General features: G+C 54.4%; 1 protein-coding gene across 2 annotated transcripts in view; it reads right to left on the reverse strand.

Annotated features, from left to right (window-relative positions):
• SHANK2 (SH3 and multiple ankyrin repeat domains 2) overlaps positions 1–24,473 on the reverse strand; it is a 476,261-nt gene that overhangs the window by 138,728 nt on the left and 313,060 nt on the right. For both annotated transcript variants that reach the window (XM_063092864.1, XM_063092865.1), the window contains 2 exons: positions 21,500–21,582; positions 19,736–19,860 (listed from right to left, as the gene is read on the reverse strand). In XM_063092864.1, coding sequence (XP_062948934.1) covers positions 19,736–19,860; positions 21,500–21,582 — 208 coding nt within the window. The remainder of the gene's footprint in view (positions 1–19,735; positions 19,861–21,499; positions 21,583–24,473) is intronic.

Below are 24,473 nucleotides of genomic sequence, written 5' to 3' on the forward strand. Positions count from 1 at the left end.
TCTTTTTTTGTTTGTTTTGAGAGTTGATCTTCATCTGGTTTTGCCAGCAACACACCGACCGGGTAAAGCCAAAACCATGCGAGTGGACCCGTGGGCACTGTTCTGCACAGGGTGGGGTGGGTGCAGTGAAGAGGCGGCTGCAGCCTCTCCTGGGCCCGAACAAGGGCCTTTCCCCTGCTCCTTCCCAAGCCCCTGACCTCTCAACAGCAGAGTCCCGAGTGGCTGGGACTGGGGGAAGGTCAGCAGGCTTGAGGATGGCCCAGAGGAAGGGGCTGGGGGCTCAGACAAAGGAAGAAGGGACCAATCTGCAGGCCCACAGGACCCCTGAGGCCAGAGGCCCATGGCCAGGCTGTCTGGGGGTGAGGGTTGGGGAGGCACGGAGGTGCAGCTGGGACGTGTCTCCAACAATCAGCAGGCAGCCAAAAGGATGTGTCCACGTCCTAACCCCTGGAACCTGTGACTGTGACCTTACTTGGAAAATGAGTCTTTGCAGATGTAATTAGGTAAAGGACCTTGAGATGGGGAGATTATTCTGGATTCTCTTAGTGGCCCCTAAATGTAATGACAAGTGTCCTTAAAAGACAGAGGAAGAGGGAGGTCTGAAACACAGAGACACATGGGGAGAAGGCCACGCGAAGACGGAGGCAGAGACTGGACTGGTGCGGCCGAGGAACATGGAGCCCCCAGAACCTGGAAGAGGCAGGAAGGACCCGCCCCTGGAGCCTCTGGAGGGAGCGCGGCCCTCCCGACCCTTCGACTTCTGACCTCTGGTCTCCAGAATGTGAGAGAATAAATTTCTGCTGTTTGAAGCCACCCAGCTTGTGGTCATTTGTTATGGCAGCTGGGGGACATGAATACAGCTGTGCTCCTGAGAGGACTGTGCAAACCTGAGGCCCAGGAGCACACGAGTGTGACGGAGCTGGGGGCCCACTGTGCATGGGGTGGGGGTGGTGTGGGGGGAGAGGGCCCACGCCCAGGTCTGGAGTCCTCCCTGTCCCCCTGCTATAGAACGGTCTCAAAGCTCAGCTCTGGAATCCTCCGTAAGCTGCTCAAACTTGGAAAGCCTCAGTTTCCTTGTGTGGAAAATGGGGACAAGAATGCTGATCTGCCTTTTAGGGCTCCTGGAAGGATTCAAGGTGCTCACATAGGCTATCTGCTTAGCACAGGAAGCGTACGTGCAGGTAACCAGCGTCATTAGCGTGACCACCAACAGCTAAAATCACACACTGGTCATTACCTGGCACCCTTTCCTAATGAAAAATAACAACAGATCACATGCAGCATTTTTAAATTGTGAGTTTCTCTACTACGCATTTTTCTTAAAAGTGCTTAGTCTGCCCACCAGGATCTAGCACGAGGCGCTTCTAGACCAACGGCAGAATATTGCCTCCCTTCCAGACCCACAGCGAGGCTGTGGGCACCAGCCTCCACTGCAGGGAGAGCAGCCACCAGACCAGATTCCAGCCCACAAACAGGAGCGGGAGCGATGGGCGCTTTCCCACCTGCCAGCTCAATGTGGTGCAGCCTGGCGATATGGGCATCGGGTGACAGAAGAGCCCGCATCCCAGCTTGCAGGAGAGCTGGCTGCCCACTGGGACTTGAGGGGCAAGAAATAAACTTCTGTTGCTCAAATGAACAGCCATCACTGAGGCCGGGGCTTGTCACAGGGTACTGTGTTACCCTAATGGACGCAAAGTCCAGAATGGCTGAAGTTCTGCAAAGAGCACCTGACCCGGTGCGTGGGCAGCCTGGCGGGCGAGGGAGCTCTGCCCTGGCTTTGCTAGGCAAGAAAGGGCTGATCTCCCCGGGTGAGCTTCCGGCACAGGGACTCTAGGGTATGACTCTTCTGGGTGTCTGAGTTTCAGACTCTTTATTTAGAGTTCCCGGGGCAGGAGAAGATGGCCCAGGGGACTGGATGCCTGGACAGGTAAGGTCAGAAGGACATGGACTAGGCCTGCCGTGCGTCACCAGCATTCCTCAGGGAGGCCGCCGCGTTCCATGGCCTTTTCCAGTTGAGCAACGTCACAAGGCTTTGCCAGCGGGTCTCTTTCAAAGGAAACCAGATGAAACCATCCAATACTTCCTGCACCGCACCCTGACCTCAGAGCATTCTGCCTAGCAACGGGCAATTAGGCTGCGTTCGAGATAAATTTTCTTGACTAAAAAATGCCCAGGGGCCTCATCCCTTCGATTTTCCATTTGATTCGAATTCAAGTTCGTAACTGCAGGGCTGCAGGGAAATGTCCAAGCCAAAAACTGTCCTACCAATAAAGCCGAAAGGGTGTGGCAAATTAGCAGGAACTCCAGGAGGAGTGGGACACATGGGGTCACCTGTGTGACCTGCCTTTGCCAATGGAGTGGTGGTTCTGTTTGCGTCACGGAGACGGTGGCTTAGCTGGTCTAACCACGATCGAGATGCAGCCAAGATGCGTTTCCCCTGCACCCCGGCAGGCTCGGCACGTCCCGCCCCCACTGGCATCCCGCACCTACCCCGGATGCCCCATCATCCTCTGGGAAATGGCAAGTGACACAAACAGGACACGGTTTTCTGGCTCAGGAGTTGCACCTGCTGAAGTTGAGGAAGGATTACCGGGGACCTCACAGCAACCAAGAATAATTCACTTTTAATTGGACAAGGACTACAAGTTTAAAAAAGGGACAAGCTACTTTACGAAAGAGCCGAGCCGCTTTGACTCACCCCCACCTCCTCTCCTCTGAGGCAACCCTGTTATCACGTTGGTATGGAGCCTTCCAGAACTTCCACACAGCACTTACATTGCCTGGGAGAGTGTAGTGTATGGAGCATAAAGACAGTGCTTTTGCATACCTTAAAAAAACCCATAAATGTTATCATACTATTGTGACTGCTCTACAACCTGTGCGTGTCACTGAGGTTTATGTCTTGGGGCTCACTTTGTGTCTGGACACATGTACTCTCCTCTTCCTTTGTAATGTGTACATAGTTTCTGCTCATCGAACAGGAGTCCTTGGGTGCCTGCTGCGTGCCAGGTGCTTTCTGCGGCAGGTGAGCTTGAAGGACAAAGTCCTTGCTCTCACGGAGGCTTCCGTGGGGGAAGACTAACCAGTGATAAAAGGGGGGCAGAAGCTGTGCACAGGGGAGCCGAGGAATACACAGGGAGCAGCGTGAGGGGCGAGCTGCAGGAGGGCAGGGACAAGCGGGTGGGAGGGTCTGGGTTGCGGGTTCTAAGGGGGGCCGTTCTAAGGGGGCCTAACAGTGGAATCGTACAACATTCTTCTCCTTTTAACCCAACTTGGTGACCCCTGGTATCTGTCTGTGCATCTCCTGATGCTTCCTGGCACTGAGAGGGGCCCCCATCCCAGGGCAGGGCCGGCATCCTGCAGGCAGCTCCTGCTTTGGGAGCAGTGTGCCAGTGCCCCCCTTTCCTCCTGCAGATAAAAGAGGAAGGTCGCTCTTTGAGGGACACACCTTTCTAATGGGGATTCCCAGAGACAGTGTGAATCTAAGCAAAGCCGGGAGAGAGGACAGGCTCCAGATCCTACCCCAGACCTGCCTGCCAAACCTCACCCAGTCCCTGCATCCTGGTTTGTTGTGATCATTGAATTCCATCCTTTATGCATTTATTCACCAGACAATAGCCCATGCCTTCTGCCAAGGCCTGCACCTGTACCTCTGACAAGCAAATGAGGAAGGGGACTCTCCCTTTCGGCAGACCCCAGCCTGGCAGGGACTATGGACAAGCATGCAATTATCTAAAAGGCCACACAAGAGCACCTTGGAGGGGTGGACAGGGCAGGCCCAGCTCCTTCCTGAGCGGTGACAAAATCCTGGAGTTGCTGGGCTGAGGCAGGGGCCGTCTACAGGGGCCGCAGGCTGGGGACAGGGCTGGCCACGGGGTGGCCAGGCACACAGCCTGTTCTCCAGGAAAAAAAAAAACACCAAAAAACCCAAACAACAAATCAGGCCATCCTGTCCAGAAGGCTCATCAGAAAACACTCTGGGAAAATTAACTGACAACAAACAAAATTTCTTCCTGGAACAGACAAGGCTGGGCCAAGCACGGGAATTAAAACAAATTGCCACCGACCCCACACGGGTACTGCAGAGGCTGAATTGCTGTTTTAACGTCAAGGTAATGACGCGAGCCCATGACTCAGAGGCAGGGCTGCCTGCCACCAGGCCCTTGCGCTGAGTCACCTGGTGCTCAGTGAACCCTTCCCAGCCTCACCTCCCTCTAGAAGAGGCCTGGGCGGCTGCGGCAAGCGAGAGCCCAGAGCCCTCTGACCACCCTCCCTGCCCCAGGAGGATTGCGCACAGTGGTCGAGAACAAGGGATCTGGAGCTGGGCTCGGGTGCAGATCCTGCCCTATCATCCCTGACCATCTCTGTGGCTCCCCACCATACTCACTGCACCTCAACTACTTTGCATGCCAAATAACGCAAATGCCACCTCCGTCCTGAGGCTGGTGAGGGTGCAGGAAGATCCTGGCACACAGTAGGTGCTCAGTAATTGGCAGAATTGGTCAGCCACATCGTTGTTGTTATTCCCAGCAACTCACAAGCTGGTGGCCAGCTGCGGAGACGGGAGCGTTGTGGTCTCGCACGCTGCTATGCCTCCCTGAACACAGGCTGTGCATGTAAATGACCACGAGCCTCAGGCTGGAAAGACTTTCCCTTCCCAGCTGCGTCTGACATGCCTGCACCCTGCACAGCGGGTCCAAGGCACTGGGAGCTCACTTCCCACGTGTGTTGATCATGACATTTGGGTCCAACCAGGCTCCCCACCCTCAAGATTCACGGTGTACCGTGGCCATAGCTCACCTCTCCAATACGCAGGGTCCCCACGGGCTGCCCGCACCCAGCTCTGCCTCCCTCATCCTTCCTGCTAGTCGGTTTGTGTTTTCACTCATTCCTTCACTTTGAAAATACTGATGAAGCCAACACTGTGCCCAATGCCCTCTGCTCAGGCACACTTGAGCATGTGGCTGTGCAGGGAACAGGGGACTCTAATTGTGATCTTGGGGCAGAAGGACCAGCTCTGATACACATCGCTTCATCAGCCACCAGCTCAAGGCCTGGTCCTACAGAGTAGCTGCTCGAAATAAGTTTGTAGATATGTAACCCAGATGTACACCATCACCCCACATGGTCCAGTCTTGATGCCAAACAGACAGTGAACAGGATTTCCAAGCTTTAATGGCACTTCTCCAACTACGAAAAGGGATCTAACTTAAATCACAAAGCAACATCTTTCAGGAGCCTTGCCTTTTACAACCTGCACGTGAAAGCAAGCACTCAGGCTCTCTTCAAGCCCAGCTCATGATGACTCTCTCTTCTTTCCAGTCTTCTGCCTAAGCCCCCTCTTTCCTCTGTTCTTTTGTAAGACATCAAATTGGCTAAGACTCCCCCTTTTGGGCAGGCGAAACAGGATGATGGCTGGAGGGAAGGTGGCCGGAAGCAATGAATAGCATCCCCGACTAACTGACGGACGGGATGGATGGGCGAGAGGGTGCTTGCTGGGTACGTGATCACATCACCTCCCACGCCTTGTTAAAGCCAAGCACGTCACTCGGTGCTCTTGGCAACTGCAACGTGGAAGTCTGGGGCCATCACATGGATTCCTAGACAGTCGGCTATTTTATCTGTAAGGCCAAGACAGAAGTTATGCTGGACCTAAGTGGTGATCGAAGAACATGACCTCTGCTTGGCAAGTCAGGGCTTCAAAGATTACGCTCTGTCCACAAGCTGCAGCCAAAAGGTTTCCTGGGGCCAGAGGAGAGAAGCGCTCAGCCCTGGACGCTAAGCATGACCAGCCAAGCCTGGAGGCAAGGATGGAGAGCGGGACTGGAAGTCCTTAAAAAGATGCCAGATGGCCACATGCCCCTGCCTGTCCCTGGTACCAGAGCTGGACACTGTAGACTATAGTCAGAACAACTCAGGGCCCCTCCACCCCAGCTTGTCACAGGCCTGTGAGAACCAGAGAACCCAGAGTCCCGTGGGATGGTGCAGGCTCACTGGGCACATGGGAAATGTGCATGGGCTCGGTGGGGTGGGAAGCCATCCCAGGCCACCCTGCGCGGCCCAGCGGGGCGTGGCTGTCTGCTGAAACTGCCTGCCCGGCACTGCGTCTTCCTCATTCCGAACCTGAACCCCGACCTTCCTTTGGGAACCGCCCCTCCCCCATCCTGAGCCCTGTGGTCAAGTGGTGTTGACCCAACCCATCATCACCAAGAGAAGGCACGTGACCCAAGGTGGGCCAGTGAGACGCTCCTTCGCTAGGGTCCTCAGCCAACAGGATGAGAACCTGGAGCTGCTGGAGACAGCACCTGCCACCTTTATGGGAGAACCTGCTTGAGAAGGAGGCCGGCACCGAGGAAACCAGAGCCGAGAGAGCGAGCGAGATTCTGGGGACATTACTGAGCCCCTGGATCCAGCCAGGCCTGAAGCCACACGTCTCTGGGATTTTGTTTCTCAAACCAATACATTCCCTCTGTGTGCGGAGCCAGTTTGAATGGAGTACGGTCAGTTGTACAGAAAGTTCTAGAATAGCACAGCTGGGGGACTCTGAGGAAATGGGCACCTTTGCTTGGCTTCCAGCCTTAACCAGCTCCTCTTGAGGCTGAAAGGCCCTATTTCCCTCACCTCCTGCAGAAAGCCCCCCAGGGATCCTCTAATCAGTGAAGACTTTTGCTTTTCAAGGACGCTCAACCTGCTTAGCCAGCACCTCCCCTCGAACCTTGAACTATTCACTGTCTCCACTTGGTCCTACGGGCTGGGCGACAGGACCCACCTCGGTGTGACAGGCAAAGGACAGTGAAGCCCTGGAGTCAGAGCTTTGGGTCGAGCCCCGCCTGCGTGGCCTTCCTGAACCCCGGCGTCCTTATCTACAAAAGCAGAGTGGCGACAGAACCAACCTCGTGGTGCTGGCAGGAGCATGACATAAGCCAGCCACATAAAGTGTCCTGCCCCGTGTCTGTCACACAGCTCCCCATCTGCCAACAGCAGCAGCTGCACTACAGCTGAGCCTCAGATGTCAGGCAGGGCTGGAGGTCAGGAGGTCATAGCTTCCATCTGTGATCGCCACGCTGACCCTCGCAGCCGGTGGATATTCTGACCGAGTGGCCATGAATTCTGGGGCCTGGGGGAACACCCGTCACTGGAAGCTGAGACGGCCCTCTGTGTCTCGACACCCACTGTTCCCACCGCCCCCCAAGGCGTTCCTCTCAGACTGCCTCTGCCCTAGCCTCCCCGGTTCCTTTCACCCATGATGTTCTTGGCAGGTGACCCACCAGTAACCTACGAGATGATTAGCCACTGAGAAACCAGCCCGTCCTCACATCCCTGCCCTCCCACCCTCCTTGCCACCCCGTGCCTTTGGCATCCACAGTCTACAGTCTCAGCCTGTCCAAGAGCCCTTCAAGCCCAGGTCAATAGGGGGCGTCCTTTGCGAAAAGCTTTCCTGACACCGCTCCCACCTCTGATGCACCTGCCCTCCTTTGCTGCCAAACCCTTCGGACGTGCCGTCTCTGACTCCTGTCCTGTGTCCACATCCAATCTGTCACAAAGTTCAGCTCCAGCTCAGAGCTCCCCATAGACCACCAGCTTCAATCTTGATCTTATGACAGCCTCCGGGAAGGGACTGCTCTTGTCTCCAGGCCCGGCCGGGGGAAGGGTGCACCCGGAGTCTCGCAGAGGCAAGACCACTCCAGGTCTTCCCACTCGCTGAGAAAGTGCACCCTTTGAGGTGTCATCCTGCCTCCCCTGGCTGGCACGGTGATGTCACAGCCCTGGAAGATCCCCGTGACCAACTCCTGCCTCGTCCTCTCTTGTCCCACCTACACTCACCCCAGAGACTTTCTCCTCTGAGAACTATGCTTAGGAGCTCACTGTGTCCTCCAGAACCATCCCTGCCTCCCTCCTGCCCAGCACCTCTCACCTGCATGCCTCTTCCTGGCTTCCAAGGCCCCTAAGCCCGCGCGCTGCCCGAAAAGCCATCCCTGGTCCCACCCACCTCTCTAACCCTGCCCCTGGGTTCGCTGTGCACCGGATGACACTGGTGAAGATCCTTCATGTGAACGTCTCATTTCCTGCTGACGTCAGCGCTGGAGGTCACTCCGTCACTATCCCCCAGCCCACGAAGCCTTCCCCTCACTCCTGCCCTCTGTGGCCTCTCCCAGGCTGCTCTCTGTATTCCACCCTCATTCGATCGAGGCGGGGTAGTGGAGAAGTCTGGTGGAAGCCAGCCCGGGACACAGCCCGGTGCTGCCACTCACTCGCTGTGTATCTGTGCACACCTGAGTCCCCCTCTCTGTGCTAAACAAATTCGTGCACGTTTGTGCAAATCCTAAACAAGGAAGTGCTCAAAAGTGCACGCGCGTTACAGAGCCGGTGCCGTCGCCGCTGTTGCACCGTCTGCAGTCCGCATCACGGCACCCAGCAGTTCAGTTTTTGGTGGGTCTGAGTTCTGTCTCTATGGCCCGGGCCGGGTTCCCCTCCCTCTATGACCCTCACTAAGCACTGAGCGACCACCTGCCGCTCCGGCCCTGGATGGGGGTCTAGGGCTGGGTCAGCAACTTAGGTCAACACAGAGGTGCCATACGACCCAGCTGACCCTAACCCTAGCCCTAAAGAGCCAGAAACAGGGACTCAAATACAATGAAGGTTCACGGCAGCATGGTTCACAACAGCCAAAAAGTGGAAACAACCTGCACATTCCGCACCCGATGACCAGATGGACAAGATGTGGGGCATCCGCACGACAGGTGTCATCCGCCCACAAAGGGGATGAATCACTGACACGCGCTACATACGACCCGAAGGCCTGAAAACACCGTGCTACGTGAAGCAGGCCGGTCACCTCCTTCACGGATGCATCCACTTGTAGAAAATGTACAGAACAGGCGAATCCGCAAAGAGACAGGAGACTAGTGGCGGGGGTGGGGTGGGGAGTGACCGCTCACGAGCGCAGGGTTTCCTTTTGGGGTGATAAGAATGTTCTGGAAGTAGTGAGTGGTGATGGTTACACAACACTGTGACATAATGCCACGGAACTGTAGACTTTGACATGGGTAAAATGCTACATTTTATGGAATGTAAGAAAAGACATGCTCGCATGAAAAAAAATGTGTGTACAAGCAGGAGAAAGTGTACTTCTAGCAGACACATATAAAGAAATACCATCCATGAAGAGAGGCTTTGTTATGACATCAGCATTGTCTCTTGGTGACAGCATCGTCTGTCCAGTGCCGGCCTGCACAGGCCCAGGGAGCGCCCCTGTGCCGGCAGCCTGCAGAGCAGGGGCGGCTGGTTTCTGGTTTCTGGTCAGCTCACGGGCAAATCACCGCTGTTGCATCCCATCCTCGGGCTCTGGGGACCCGCAGGCGAGCGGTACCAGGCTGACCTCACCCTCATGGAGCTCATGGTCCAGCGGGAAGCACGTGTCTGGCTACACCACAGCACGTCCCACGGAGGGTGACGTTCCAGGGGCTGAGACCCTCCCTCGGTGGCAGGGGGCCTGGCCTGGTGGGGCAGCGTGGGCCCCTCCTCAGACTCACATAGCAACAATAGTAACGGTTCCTCCTGCAGCTACTACTTAGCTCGTGCCTTACGTGCACAAATTCACTTAGTTTTCGTGAGACTGCAACATGGGCGTTCTCTTCTCTCACATTTTGCAGAAGAGGAGATTGGGGCACAGAGGGGTTATGTGGGATTTGGACCTGGGTGGCCGGCATCTGCTCTGTCTAACCTGCTGCCTCTCAAGGGCAGCAGCCTTTAACCTGGTCTCTCTGCCTCCACCCCCCTCTTCCAGCGAATGCCCCAGCCCGGTGATCAGCAGGTCACACAAATCATTGCTCACATGCCCGCGGCTGCAGAGTGAGGCCACACGACTCAGTGCAGAGTTCAAGGCCCTGCTGTCCTCCACCTTTCCTGGGCTCCTGCAAACGTTCCTGCCTCTGAGACTTTACCCCACTGTGCCCTGCTCCCGTGGTCCTTTCCTCCATTAAGTGAACACTTGCTGGGTGCCTGCCGTGTGCTTGGCTCTGGGTGGTCCCTTATCTTATGGAGTGCATGCTTTCAATGCAGACAGTGACAGTGACAGGGTGCTCTGAGTGGGTGTCACGGGGAACTGCCAGGGAGCGGAGACCTGAAGGAGGAGGTGCTCAGCTAGGGGAGGTGCAGGGGGAGGGCATAACATCCTACGAAGGTCAAGCGTGGTGACATCTATCTCCTGGCACACACATGTGCCGTCTCCCCTACTCCCTCAAATAACCCACACCTCCTCCTGCAGCCCCAGCTTGAGAGTCCAGATGGAGGTTTACACCCCTCCCTCCCCAATCCCACTTTCCCCCTCAAGGGCAGGGACAGCCCCTGCTCATCTCTGTGATCCCCAGGGCCCCACTGCAGGGTTTGGGGCACAGAGAAGGTGTGCAGAAAAGCGAGTTCAGAGGCACCAAAGGTCCTGGTAGGAGGAGTGGAGAATTTGGCAGCGGGTGGTTGGTCTCGTGGGATCTAAGCGGGGAGCCCATTCTCAGGACTGTGGCTTTCTACACCCCCCTCCCTGCCCTGCCTCATCGCAGCTCTACTTACTGCTGGCACACACACCCTAATTCACAGGGATGACAAACCCCATCAATTAAAAGATTCTACGAGGCACTTAGCACAAGCTTCCTTCAGTTCATTTGCCAACCTAGCCACTTGTATCATGAAACTCCCCACGAAAGGGCACTGCAGACAGAGACAAACCAGTGCTAGCGAGAGCCTGCCAAGTGGTGGGCGGTGGATGAATGGTGGGGAAAAAGGCAGGTAGAGAGGACCTGGGGGTCTTCCTTCCAGCAGAATCAATGGGTGCATCAGAGGGCGGTGTGCCAGAAGCTTCCAAGGTGGAGATGTCAGCTCACTGTGCCTCTTGCAGACCTCACCCATGAAGCCTGGGGCTGCGTGTACAGAATCCTTGGGTAGAGAAAGACAGCCATGGGATACATGTCTCAAAGACTCGGGACTTACCCAGGGCATCAGCCAACACAGTACAAAAGAAACAAGCTTTGAAGTCAGCCGAGATGAAGACCTCCCTGTGGGTCCCAGGGCAGGACGCTAAATCTCTCCAAGGCTCAGTGTCATTACCTGCAAGATGAGTGTAACATACCTACTTCCCAGGGATGACCATCACTGAACACATATTTTGGGGTCTCATTTACACAGGTGCTGTGCTGGGTGCTGGAGACACAGCAGTGACCAGGTCAGCAGATGCTTTGGCCCACAGGGAACAGACGTTTCATGGGGAAGATGAATAATAAGTAAATCACCCCAAACAGAAGATGATTCTGATGGGGAGGGAAGCACACAGCATTAGTGTGAGAGTCAGGGGCAAACAGAGGGTGCCCAGAGAGGCCTCTGAGAAGGTGGCATGTGAGCTGAGACCTCAGTGACGAGGTGAGGTGGGCATGAAGCTCAGCATACTGCAGAGGCCCAGCCACGTCGGTTCCTTTACCCTCCACTAAGCTCCACCTTCCACAGTCACTATGGAATGAACCTCTATGCTCAGAAAGGCCGGGGACAAAGGGGGACAGGGATGGAAGGTGCAGGAAAGAGGGAGGCTCCACCCCTCCAGCTCTCCAGTTCAGCACCACGGACAGAGCCAGCATGCAGGATTGTCCAGCACCAGGACAGAGCCAGCACCCTGGAGAGAGCCACCACCCAAGAGGGTTCGGCACCCCAGAAAGGTTTAGCGCACTGGATAGAGCCAGCACCTGGAAAAAAGCTCTGCAGCCTGGACAGAACCAGCACTCTGAAAAAGGCTCAGAATCCTGGTTAGAGCCACTACCTGGGAAGGCCTGGACAGAGCCAGCACCCTGGAAAAGGTTCAACTCCCTGGAGAGTTCCCCTGTCCTCATCCTTCCTTCTGTGCTCCCTGCTGCTGACCTGAAGTCCTGTTGTCCCTAAGCTTCTGCTTGAGCCCTCCCTCCTTGGTTTGGCCTATAGAAACCTCACTCACCTATCAGCCTGGTGCCAACACTGCCCCTTTCCTGAAGCCCTTTTCCTGATTTATCTTGGGGCCTTCACTGTACTCTCCCTCCTGCCCCCCATCTAGACTGAGTTCCCCGAGGAACTGTGTCCGATTCATGTCTTTGCTCCAGCCCAGCATCCGGTAGGCACCAATGTCTCCTGCAGAAATGAATGAATGCAGTTTCAGAAATGATCTTTAAAATTGCTGCCATTTTCTGAGAGCTCACAATGCCAGGAACTGTGCTGTGTCCTTCACACACACTTTTATTTACAGGTTGTTTTAGTCCGTTTTATGTTGCTATAACAGAATTACCTGAGACTGGGTAATTTATAAAGAAGAGAGGTTTATGTGGCTTACAATTCTGGGACAGCTGCATCTGGCACGGGCCTCAGGCTGCTTCTACTCATGGCAGAAAGTGGCAGGCAGCCGGCGGGTACAAGCTGATCACATGGCGAGAGGAAGCAAGAGAGAGAGAGAGAGAAGGTGCCAGGGTCCTATAAATAACAAGCGCTCATGGGAACTAATAGAGCGAGAAATCATTCATTAATCCCCCCTCCCTTAGGGAGAACATTAATCCATTCATAAGGGATCCGCCCCCATGACTCAGTTTCCAACACTGCCACATTGGGGATCAAATTTCCACATGAGTTTTGGAGCGGACGATACACCCAAACTCCATCACAGGTTAAGAAATGGAGGCCACAAAATGAGCAACGTGCCCAGGTTCACACAGTTAGGAAGAGGCAGAGCCTGGATTCAAACCTGGATCAGTCTGCACAGCCCATGCCCTTGACCGCAGCTTCTCTCCATGTCTGTTCAACTCAGTGCACTGCCATCTGCCAGTCCCACAGAGCCTGAGCACAGCAGCCATGGTCCCCTGAAGTGATTCCGAATCTTTTCTTAGCCCCAAATTGAAATCACTGATGCTTCAAATTAGAACCCCAAAATGAACAAGCCAAGGCTTCAGATTTGCCATAGCTAAGCTGTCCACATCCACCTTCTCAGCAGGACCACTGGGCTATTCCTCAGCCTGAGCCGCCTGTTCCCAGTCAATGTAGAGGACAAAGGGAATGATGTCCCAGGCCCAGGAAGGCCATGTGTGGAAAAGGGACCCAACCTCTCAGCCAACCAGAGGCTCCCCTCACAGCAGTGGCCTCTTTAAAGCCTCAGATAAGAAGGACCTTTGTGCTATGAGCCTCGGAGAGCAAAAGCCAATACTGTGAGCCTTGGAGAGCACACCCCAATGACACGGTGAGAAGCCACAGAGCTGAGCTGTCAGAAAAGAAACGCTCCGCACTTGGAGGGAATCGGACAGCCACTGCTTGTTTTTGGTGTGAAACTAACAAAACATTGGCCTTGACAACCAAAGCATCAGCGTGACCCCAGGTCAAAAATTCAGCAGTAGCCCCTGAATTTCTGCTAACATCATCTGGTATTTGGTCTTTAACTTAGTTTCTGAATTAAATACCCATTTAAGGCCATTTAAATAAGACATGAAGAATTTGGGGGTGGGATGGGGTGGGATGGATAGAGTTCCTTTATTTATTGGTTATTAGGGCCACCAGCGGGACATGTGGCAAAGTCTCTCATGATACCCCAAAAGGCAAGATAGAGAAATGTGAGCTGAGTGCAGTGGCTGAAGAACTGGACCCAAAGGATGCTGGCACTGGGAAACCACGATAGGGTTCTGGCCTCAGCCCTGGGATTTGTGGCTAGAGAGCAAAACAGGCATCATGAATAGAAATTCCAAGAATACCAAAAAGCCAGATCCAAGACAAAACAGAATTATGCAAGGTGGTATGTGCTCTGGGAGCAGGGTTTAGTTCAAATCGGAAGGTAGGCGTGCCAGGGATACTGGGGGCTTGGGGGCAGGTGCCTGTATTGGCTGATGTCCCCTCCGCAGAGAAGGAGCTATGGTAGTACGCTCTCGGCTGGAAGCGAGTCTGGCACCCGGTGAGTGTGCTCCGTAACTGCCACATGCTTGAGGTAACAGTGGTAACAGTCACCTGCCATTATTATAACTTGTCATTATTTGTTCAACTGATAGCCATCGGTCTCCTCCTCTGAGCCAGGCATCATTAATGACGATGAAGGATGAGATGACGGATGACAAACGCCGACTGAATGTCAGCCCTAAGCCTGGCACCGTTCACCGAGGTCAGCCGGGGGTGGTACCTGGTTCGTCTCGGGTGATTCAGTTCTCATAAGAACCCATTTTATCCACAGAGCTCTGAGACCGAGCAAGCCTATGCTGATTAATAACGTGCACAACGGCTGACCAGGACGAATCCGGACGTCATTTCCTTTCCTACGAACAGTGTTTAACTCTGAGGCTGGGGAGGGTTGACCCGTTACCAGGGGTTGTAACAATGGGGTTCATCTCTCCAGCGTGGGTGAAAGTAATGGTTTGGGCAAACGTGTGCTAGGTCCTGCAGGACGTTTCTCCAGCCCTGCTCTTAAGCACCAGCCTAAGACACATTTTATGAGATACTCAGATGGTCTCTGAGGAAAACACTAAGGCATCGCTCTCAGCATCCTCACTTGAATAGAAACCGAGATTATAAAACAGGCCATCTCTAGCACAAGTATTTAATACGAGGAAAACGTAATTAGGGACCTCAAGCATCACTTTTCAAGGATGAAGGATATTGCTGCCTGCTTTAATTGCAAGGGAAAACCTATTTAGAGAAATTAACACAAAAACGAGATTGGCCACTTCAAGGCTAAGAAAACAATCACAAAAACCATGGGAGTCTGTATCAGGTTGGTGAGGGATGGCCCCAGGAAAAGAATTAACACCCAGGAAAGCATTCTCCTCTGAGAGCAAACACCACCACCTTGGCCAAGGAGGCTGGGACACGGTGCTCCTATGCCCAACAGCTTTCTTCTAAGAAATGTTTTTTTAGTTATGAAATTAGTACTTGTCGAAAAATTAATACTGTCACTGTAGAAAATCTGAGAAACCGAAAAGTCTGAAAAAAAGAGAAAATAACTTGATCCCATTAGGTAAGGGTTAATATCTCCCATCTTTTTTTTTTTTTTTTTTTCCTTATGCCAGTACTAGGAAGAGGTGGTATTATTTAGATGATATTGTGCCGATAATTTTGATTCTGCCTTTCTCATTAAATATGACATAACCATTTCTCGTTGGTATTAAGAACTCCTCATAAACCTAATTTTTAATGCTTTCTTACGAATCCACAACAGATGTTCACGGTCCCCTTAACCAACCCCCTTTGGCCCACCACCAACTCCCTTATGTTTTTTCCTATTCTGTGATATCTGCCTATTTTTAGATAACTCCTTTAGGATGGATTCCTAGATGTAAAACTCCTGTTTCAACTTTATGATTCCTGTTACATACTATCCCACTGATTTCTAAAAAGTTTATGGCAATGCAGCAACACAAGAGGGTTGTCACCAGCAATGGGTATAGCAATTTTAAAAAGTGTTTGCTAATCGGGAAATAAAAACTGGCACCTTGTCATTTGTTTTTCTTCTTTTGCTTTGCCTATTTACATGTTAAGCACGCCAGACCGTCTCATGAATCCTTGAGCTGTGACACTATTGGTTCAGACAGCCTGGGTTGGCATCCAGTTTCTTTGTTTACCAGCTGCAAGACTGTGGGCAAGTTATTTAACCTATGTGTGCCTCAGTTTCCTCATCTGTAAAATGGGGGTGACAACAGTTGCTATTTTATAGGATTATGTTGAGGATTACGTGGGACATCACGGTGCTTGGCAGATAACCCTTGATTACTGGAAACAAGGCTGTGGGCCTCTTGTGATATTTCTTGCAAACGCCGTCTGCCCTCTGGATGTGCACTACTGACTTGCATTATGAGCAATGTGAGATACGGAATATTTTAGCTCATGAAAGTAACTCAAGGACAAAACTTGTGTTTGCAGCAAGACAGTCCTGGTCTTCAGGCAAGGAGATCAGTGCAGTCCCTGCCTCTCTGTGGGCCAAGGAGACTTGAGTTAGAATGCCAAGAGGTTCCGAGTGCCATGTGGGTCAGGCCAGCGGGTCATCATCTTGCCTGCCTTTCCGGACCCTCTGCGGGTGGCGTCACTGCACCTTTCTGAAAACGCGGATGCCCCAGCTCCTGCCTCACGGTTCTGATTCAGTAACTGTGGGATGATGAGCAGGCCTCTGTGTTTCCAACAGGCCTTGGGTGACTCTGGTGCCAGCTGGACTTCACTGCATGAGACCGACAGTGAGCCCTGCCGGACATCAGAGTGACGTCCCCACCTCCATGTCTCCTTAATCACTTGATGCATGACTGTCACCCACATTCTCCTTTCAACTTGTTGTGCATTTTGGAAGCGACCTCTGACCTCTTCTGCCTCACCTGGTGGTCGTGAGGAGGCCTAGCCAAGAGAATCTCAGAGACAGCAGGTACAATCTTCCGTAAGCTCTCCCCGAGGCCAGTTCCACCTAGACACGCTTCCATCCCAGCTCCCCAGCAAGCTCCTGCCATCACGGAGCCCAGTTTGGACTGGGTTTCCTGTTGTGACCAGAGGGGTTATTCCTGGCAGGTGTAGTCCCCACCCTGACATCTGACCTGCCTTCTCGCTTCTCTCCCGAGGTGTCATTACCACCTCTCTTTGAGAATCTCCCCCAACCCCCACAGGTCCCACCCACCTGCATTCATCTCCTACTCTCCTGCCCTCCTCCAGCCTCTGCATGCTCTCTGGCTACTCCTCCCCTGGGCTGTAACATTGTGGTAACTGGGGAAGCTCAGTGCCATCGGCCGTGCATGGGATTCCAGTGCATGAGCTTGTCTGAAGACTGCAAATACACATGGTCTTCAAGCCACCACGATCAAATGTCCCTATTCCTGGGGCACCCACTTATCCTCCTTGCCCCACTCTGGGACCAATTTTTAATGACCACCCAACTCGCACTCGCACACCCATGTGTCTCATTGAAATTCCCAATTTGAAGACAGCCTTTGACAGGTTTTGGTGGTGTGGGTTTGGGGCCAATGAAGAAACAATAACAAGAGAACAAACTCTTCCCAAATGCTTCAGGCAGGAGAGAAATAAATTCTAGAAGGTAAGCACCCAAGAAAATCACACAGGACAGGAAACCCTTCGTCATGGGATCCGTCGCCAGGTAAGATGACAAAGTTAAAGAAGGAAAATGTGGCTCTGTGGATGCTGAAGACTTTAAAAGCCAACATTCATTTCAAAAGATAACCCTTGGTCCGAAAGTTCAAACTGCAGCATGTGTTTTTAAAGAGAAAATAAAACTCTGGCATACTTTCGAAGTTCTTTGAAATAGAGAGAAAAGAAGCCTGGCAGGGGCATATGAGGAAGGGGATGATGGGTGGCACTTCGGTGGCTTTTTACACACAGACCTTGTATCTCACTAAGGGCTCAGAAACCCCATGACTCTAGGGTGGCCTCTCGCCGACACGGAAATTCACCAAGACATGTGAGGCTGCTTAAAACAATCCCTTCAAGGTCAAAGCTTTTCACTGAAAATATAGAAAAACTCTGTTGGAAAAACATGCACCTATAAAACTACTAATAATTTTAATATTCCAGTGGTGAGATCCAGTAGCCGGGAAAACAACTCCATGGGCACTCTCAATCTTAAATCTAAGCACCTAACAATTTCTGAGTCCTCTGAGGCAGCCTTGGTTCCTCTGAGGGTCCGACAGCCTGTCCCCTACCCCCATCAGCGTACGACTCGCGGCGAGCAGCCTTGTAGGACTGTGGCTGTGGAGGGCCCAGCCCTCTTTGGGGTCACGTGTGACATCATAACACCAAGATCTCAGAACCAGCCATTCCTAGAAGCCTGGAATTTAGAAGTGACCCAGAAGACAAAACCTGCTCCAGACTGGCAAATATATTTGCGTATCAGAGGTTAAAAGCAACGTCAGGGGAGATGCTTTGAAGACAGTGTGGAAACTCTCAGGGCTCCAGATTTCCAGGGAGGCTCCCATCCGGAAGCAGCTCCAATCATGGAAAGGGATGGGCCCCGCGCATGCGCCGCAGCAGTTTGCGTTTCTTTTATTAACTAGTTTATCAAGGAAAGGGTCCAATGAGCCAAACAACGGGGGTGCTCTTGTATCAGCAGCCTTCATTTGTTATTGAAAACCAGGGACCAGCAACAGCCTACTGCACCCTACTGGAGCCTCGCTCTCTTTCTGTCGCACATGCACAGGCACCAACCACAGACTTCAGTCCCGCCTCTTGGCCCAAGGCCCCTCCCCTCCCCCTCCCCCCCATACACACACACACACACACACACACACACACACACACACACACACACACACACACACACACACACGCAGAGGAAGCGCACTTACATCACAACTGCATCCTACAGAAGATGATTCAACCCAGTCTCTGCATTTTCATGAAAATCGAGTTAACCCATGAAGCGACAGTGTGCCCCATTCTGGACAAGCAACTGACAGGTTCAACACGCAAGAATCCAAATGAGCTCATTTACTCAAACCAGGCTCAGATAATTCAATGACAATTTAAACTCATCTTTCAGCAAGTAAAATGAGACCAACACCAGATACCTGGAGTAGGTGAAAACACCTTCTCCATCTTCCCCGGCTCTCTCTCCTCCTGTACTGTCTTTCCTTCTGGATCTTCATCATCCTGTGCTAGTCCTGAGACACACTGGGAGAACGTGAGCAAAGTCCCAGCGTGAAAAGACCCTCGGGAGCTTGGCACAATGGAGAGAAATGGCTTCCGGTGGCCATCTCACCAGGGTCTAGGTTGAGGTCTCCTCTTTGACACAACGAACACGTGTCTGGCCAGCCCAACAGTGGGAACCACCACGTGGCAGCTGGGTACCACACATCCATTCTTCCCACCTGCACATGGATTTCCCGTGCAGAAGAGGCAGGGCCCTGGGTTAACACTGGGTAACGCTTCTCCAGGAACTGTGAGCTCCCAACGAGGGCCACATGAGTCTACCAAACCTTAAAAAAGCGATCTTTTCCAACCTTCAACATTCTTTTACTCTTCGTATTTCTAAAGAGTAACACGTTACTTTGCACAATGAGCTTGCAAGTAACACCTAAACCCACAAAAAGGCAAGACGCTCAGATGTGCTGAGGCCCTGGACACCTCACACATCCCATGTGCCAACTCCAGGCGCTCATGTCTAGTGGGATTCCATAAATGAGGAGACTCCTCCGTCCTATTATGGACTAGCAAAAGCTAGCTTTCAAAGCATCTGATGTGCCATCAGCTCCAGCCACCCCCTTGCCCATGCTCCTTGGTCTTTCAGGGTCATCATCCTTCCAACACGGCTGTTACAGTAACCTGCAATCAATGAACTCTTACCTACCAACGTTACAGACCTCATGCCAGCAAATGCCACACTGAAAGTGCTTGCTAATTGCCTTAGGACACAAGAATGGGCGTGACTCCTCCAGGTATCTATTTATAGACTCACAACGAAACCCCTACAGATCCACACACGTCCCCAACATCACAGCAACCACATGTCTCTTTCCACCTTCTACGTCAAGACAAGTTCCCCATACGTTTCTCCTTCCAAAGAGTAACAGCCAGGACCTCAAAGACAACCCAACCACCAGGTCCACAGGAAGTGGCACCCACGGTGGGTGAAACCAACCAAATAGCCAACGTCCAAGCAGCCTCTATGAGCAACCCCAGACCTGGCCTCACGCCATACTGCCAAGACCACGGCCCTCTCCCAGACGAGAGTCGGCGCTCTCCCCAAGCAGAATGATACAAACACCTGCGTCCCTACCTCAATCAAGAAGTCCCCAGTCCTCAGGCCGGCTTGCCACGCCACTCCTCCTTCATCCACAGACTCAAGGTACTGCAGGGCCGGGAACGCCGGCGTCGGTGTGAATTCTTCAATGGGCGTATCCGCTGGGAAGACAAGAGGCACCTTGTTACAGGCCTGGGAGATGTTTTCAAAGTTGGTTGTCCCCCACCTCCCATGGGACCCTGGGAGAAAGAGGTTCCTGCATCCCCATCACAAGCAGATGGTCCAGGCCAACCCTCCCCCGGGAAGGGCTGCGACTCACTCATGGGTCAGTGCTAACTCAAGCCCTGAAGCCACCTGCGTGTCGATGCCACCATCATACTTCTTGGCCTCTCTGCTAAAACCAGGGGATAGTGTGCTCTGCAGTACATGTCTACATGCCTGTCATCTTCTTTAAAAGCATCAGTGACTAAACATTTTCAGTTCTAAAAATGGAAGGTTCCTCCCATACCACACGGAGCTACAGAAACACCACACTGAGCCACTTGCCAAATTTACATCTACATAGACTCGCAACCAAGGGAATTCAGCTTGGAACAGGGACAGCACATAACACTGACCCAGTGGGTGGCTGCAGGTTTGGAACCTGCTTGCGAAGCCTCTCCCTGGGGTGCCTGGCTCCCTGTGCCAGCGTCCATGGTAGGCTGAACCCCTGGTCTTCAGCAGAGCAAGGCATGGCATCTGGGGCCCACCCAGCTGCCAAGTGAAAGTCTAGGGCAAAAGATGGACTTTTCCTGGTAGTCATGAGTGGCTAAGTCTGGGTCGGCGGGAAGATGAAGATGGCCACGGTTGGGGGGGTGGGAAGGGCACACCACACGGACAGGCAGGGACACACACACAGGGACAGATCCCTCCTTCCTTTCTCCCTCTGGACTGTTGGCTGTTGGGCTGCCTAAGCCGAAGGCAGGTGAGATGCTGGCTGGGGAAGGAGGCCTCCCTTTGTACAGGTGCGGGACCCCCGGCACAGCACAGGAACTCTGCGATGAAACTTCCACACGGCTTACCCACGCCCATGTGGTGGGCAGACGTCTTCTGTCTCAGGGAGGTGATGCCATTTTGCTTTCTCTTGGAAGGGAGGCCCCCAAGTGCAGGGTGGCGGGGGAGGGGGTGTAGTGCTACCAACTGCATCCCGGAGCCTCCCACCACGGGCCACCCAATGCGTGTGCTGCCGGCTAGGTCCATGCCAGAGGGGACCATGTTGCCACGTTTCCTTTGCAAAGTCACCTTAGAGGCAAGCACACGGGTGCCAGCCGCCCTTGCAGGGAGGAAGCCCACTCCCAGAATGGGGCAGTTTCTAGATGCCTGAAACTCGGGGCTGGGTGATTCTGGTTTTTGAGACCAGGAGCTCTGAATGCAGCCACAGTCTGGCTGGAGCGGAGCGCAGAATATTGATTATCCCCATGATTTAAAAAAAAAAAAAAAAAAAAAGGTAGGGGGAGGGAGCCCTCCCAGAGCAATATTGTGTACAAAAAAACCCCCAAACAAACAAACAAACAAAATCCTAAAGGGAGCCCCAGTGTTTTCTGAGTAAGGCCACATGTTAAAGGAACACGGTTGTCTAGCAACCGAGTGTCCCCAGGAAAGATGCTTCTTGCATGCTTATTTCCAAGCCCAGGAGCATCTCACACAGGCGTGCACACGCGCGCACACACCCATGCACACGCACACACATGCACACACGTGCACACACGCACACACGCGCGCGCGCGACCCCGGAGCTTGCCCCGGCCCCGGCGCCCTCACCTTTGGCCCCGCGGAGCACGAAGCCGAAGCCTTCATTGTCCTTCTTCTGCAGGACCACCGTCTTCTCCTCGATGAGGCAGTCGCTGTAGAGAGAATTCCGGGGATAGCGACCATTATTGTAACCCGTCATCATCAGCGCGGCTGCTCCTCCGCCGGGGACGTTCATCATCGCAGCCAATTAGTCCCCCAGCCGCGGGTGCGGGCAGCGCGGCGACGCGGGCGGGGGCGGGGGGCGCGCGGGGTGGGCCGGCATGGCACGGCGACACGGGGGAGGGGGAGGGGGACGGGGACGCGCGCGCCGGCCGGCCTGGAGAGGCGGCGACGGCTTTGCCTTTCCTGGATTCCCCCCAATCCTCTCCGCTCCCGGCACACACGCCCAGACGCGGGGACCGCGCCGCACCCAGCGCCCCTCCCCCGCCCGTCCGGGCGGATGTGCTGTGCGGCGGGGCCCCCACAGTCATCTGACGAGCCCACGGGGGTGCGACCGGCGTGCGACAGGCTGGGCTGGCCGCGGCGGGGAGGGGGAGCGGGCGAGGGGCTCCCTGGCCAGGGGAGTGGGGTCCTTCGGTCACCCCAAAGCCGCTGAGGACCCTGATGAGTGTCTGGGGACCGGGAGAGACGGGCACGCGGCCGCCCTCTAGGAGATGACACCCTGAAGCCAGCCGTTCGCCTCTGGGCATAGCGCTGCTTTTCTTAAAGGAATGGAACCCAAAAGCTGCCACTGCTTTAGCTGCCACGGCCGCCTGTCGCTCGCAGGAGCGGCACTTTGCCATGTGAGTGCCCGGGCCCCAGAGGCACAGCGGGTGTGCGGGACGGCAGCGGGCTGCCAGGCGAGCCCCGGGACCACCCCCCGGCCCGGGTGGCCCACAGCGGGGGTGTGCGATGAAGGCCGCCTGCATTCTCCTGGGATTCTGCGGCTCCCCCGGAAGGAAGTCAGGAGCCGGGAGGGGCCCTACGGAGGGGATGGAGGGGCCGAGGAGGGGGCTCCCTCCAGGGTCCCGTGGGGCTGTTGTGGGAGCATCGGGCACCGTGTCCAGAGGCCCAGACAGCAAGGGCTGCAGACAGGCCCTGAAGAATCCAGCAGGCCCCATCTCAGAGGTGGCGCCCAGGGGATGCAAACAGCACACAGTGAGTGCAAGGAGCGGACGGGCTCTAGGTCCCAGATGAGTGAAGGGAAGCAGTGCCCAGCACTGATTCTGCCACCTACGGGAGCAGTGTATGGACGGCTGGTCGGGACCCTGGGGAGGCCTGCAGCCTCCTGCCCGAGGGAACCAGCAGCAGCCCCTGGAGGCTCCCATTTTACAGAGGAGGACAGTGAGGTTTAGAGGGGTTGGATGCGGCAGCCAGAGAAGGCAATGTGCTGACCCCCTCCCCAGACACGCATCAGAGGGTGGTGCAAAGGGACTCGCAGGGTGACCCCGTCTTCTGGGAATGAGTCCACATGGTGGTGACGCACACATTGCAGCAGACCACAGCCATCCAGGAGGGTGACCATGGGGGTCTAAGAACCTAGGGGGGTTCAGTCCCCACAGTCTCACTCTGCCTCCCACCCTGGAGACAGTCTGCCAAGCAGGGAGTCCCCCACAGCCCACCTGCCTTGCTCAGGCCCACCAGACGAGGGCTGAAGCATGGTCAGGGGTCCAGGCCCTGGAAGCCCAGGGGCAGGGTCACAAGGCTGGTCTGGCCTTTAATAAATGATGGGGGTCTCTAAACCTTAGCCTCCCCACACATTAAAAAAAAGTGAGAACAAGCCAATGGGCCTCTTGGGTTTACTTTGGGGTCAGGCATGGTGTAATTGGCAAGCCCCAGGGGCCATCCTGCAACTGCTGTCAGTAGCATGGGCAGGACTGGTGTGCATCCAGGACTCTGGAGCCACATGGAGGCAGAAGGGACGAGAGCTGGGGGTGGGTAGGGGCTGCATCACCATGGATTTAGACGCCCCACAAGGCACCCTCTACCGGGTTTCTCAAACTTTGTATCTCCACAGTCCCCCACCCCCAACCAGAATACAGACTCGTGTCCCTCTCTCTGTGTTTCCTTCCAAATGTCTCAAAGGGGCATTGGCCTGCCCTGGCCCCTCCATTCCCTCGCGGGCCAGGCAGATGCAAACCCTGCAACTCGTTGTGCTGCCCCGTCCACGGAGAAGCCCCCAGCACCAGATCAAGGGCCTCTGCACAGCCCTGCTGTAATTCTTCCCTCTGTGTGAGCAGCTGCGTGGGAGAGCAGCCCCTGAAACCCTGGAGGGATGGTGCCCCATGTGAGAGTCCTGTGCCCACTGCCTGCCCATGACGCCCGCCACTGCCCAGCTCCAGGGTGAACCTGTCCTGTGCTCCAGGCACGCACGCCTACAGCAACTCCACCCACAGGACCAGATGGCCTGTACCATTTACCACCAGCTGTCCCCATGATGGGGAACTTCTTAGGGCCAGTGGGGCTGCCTGGACACTTGCTGGCCATCTCCTACTGGCTCCCCAAGGCCAGGGGCCATGGCAGGGTGGTGGGTGAGGATGCCGGCTTTGGCGTCACACAGAGCTTGGTTCAAATCCCAGCTTTGATCTGACCCCAAAGGCCATTCTGACCTTCTGAGCCTTAGAGGCCTGCTTTGCAAAATGAGAATCACAGCAACAAATCTCACAGGCCCTTAGGACGAGTGCCCTCAGACCCGCCTCTGGCACGCAGAATGTGCTCCTTGCACCAAGATCATGGCAGCATCACCGTGTACAGGAGCCACCCTCTCCTGTCCTCCTGTGAGGACCCCTCTGATCTCGCTACCACCCAGGTGACAACCTTCTCAGAGTTTCCTAACCCATCCGAGGACTTTCCAGCTCACACTGGTAATGGTGCCACCATCCTGCTCCTAAACCTAATGGCTCTGTCCTGTTTACTGAGTGAAACGCCCGTAAACTCCTTAGTCTCCGCTGTTAAGAAGGACAGTTTCTAACTCCTTCCCATCCCCTGCTCTCCATGCCTCCAT

This window comes from Cynocephalus volans, chromosome 4 (genome assembly GCF_027409185.1).
Source record: "Cynocephalus volans isolate mCynVol1 chromosome 4, mCynVol1.pri, whole genome shotgun sequence".
Taxonomy (NCBI): Eukaryota; Metazoa; Chordata; class Mammalia; order Dermoptera; family Cynocephalidae; genus Cynocephalus; species Cynocephalus volans.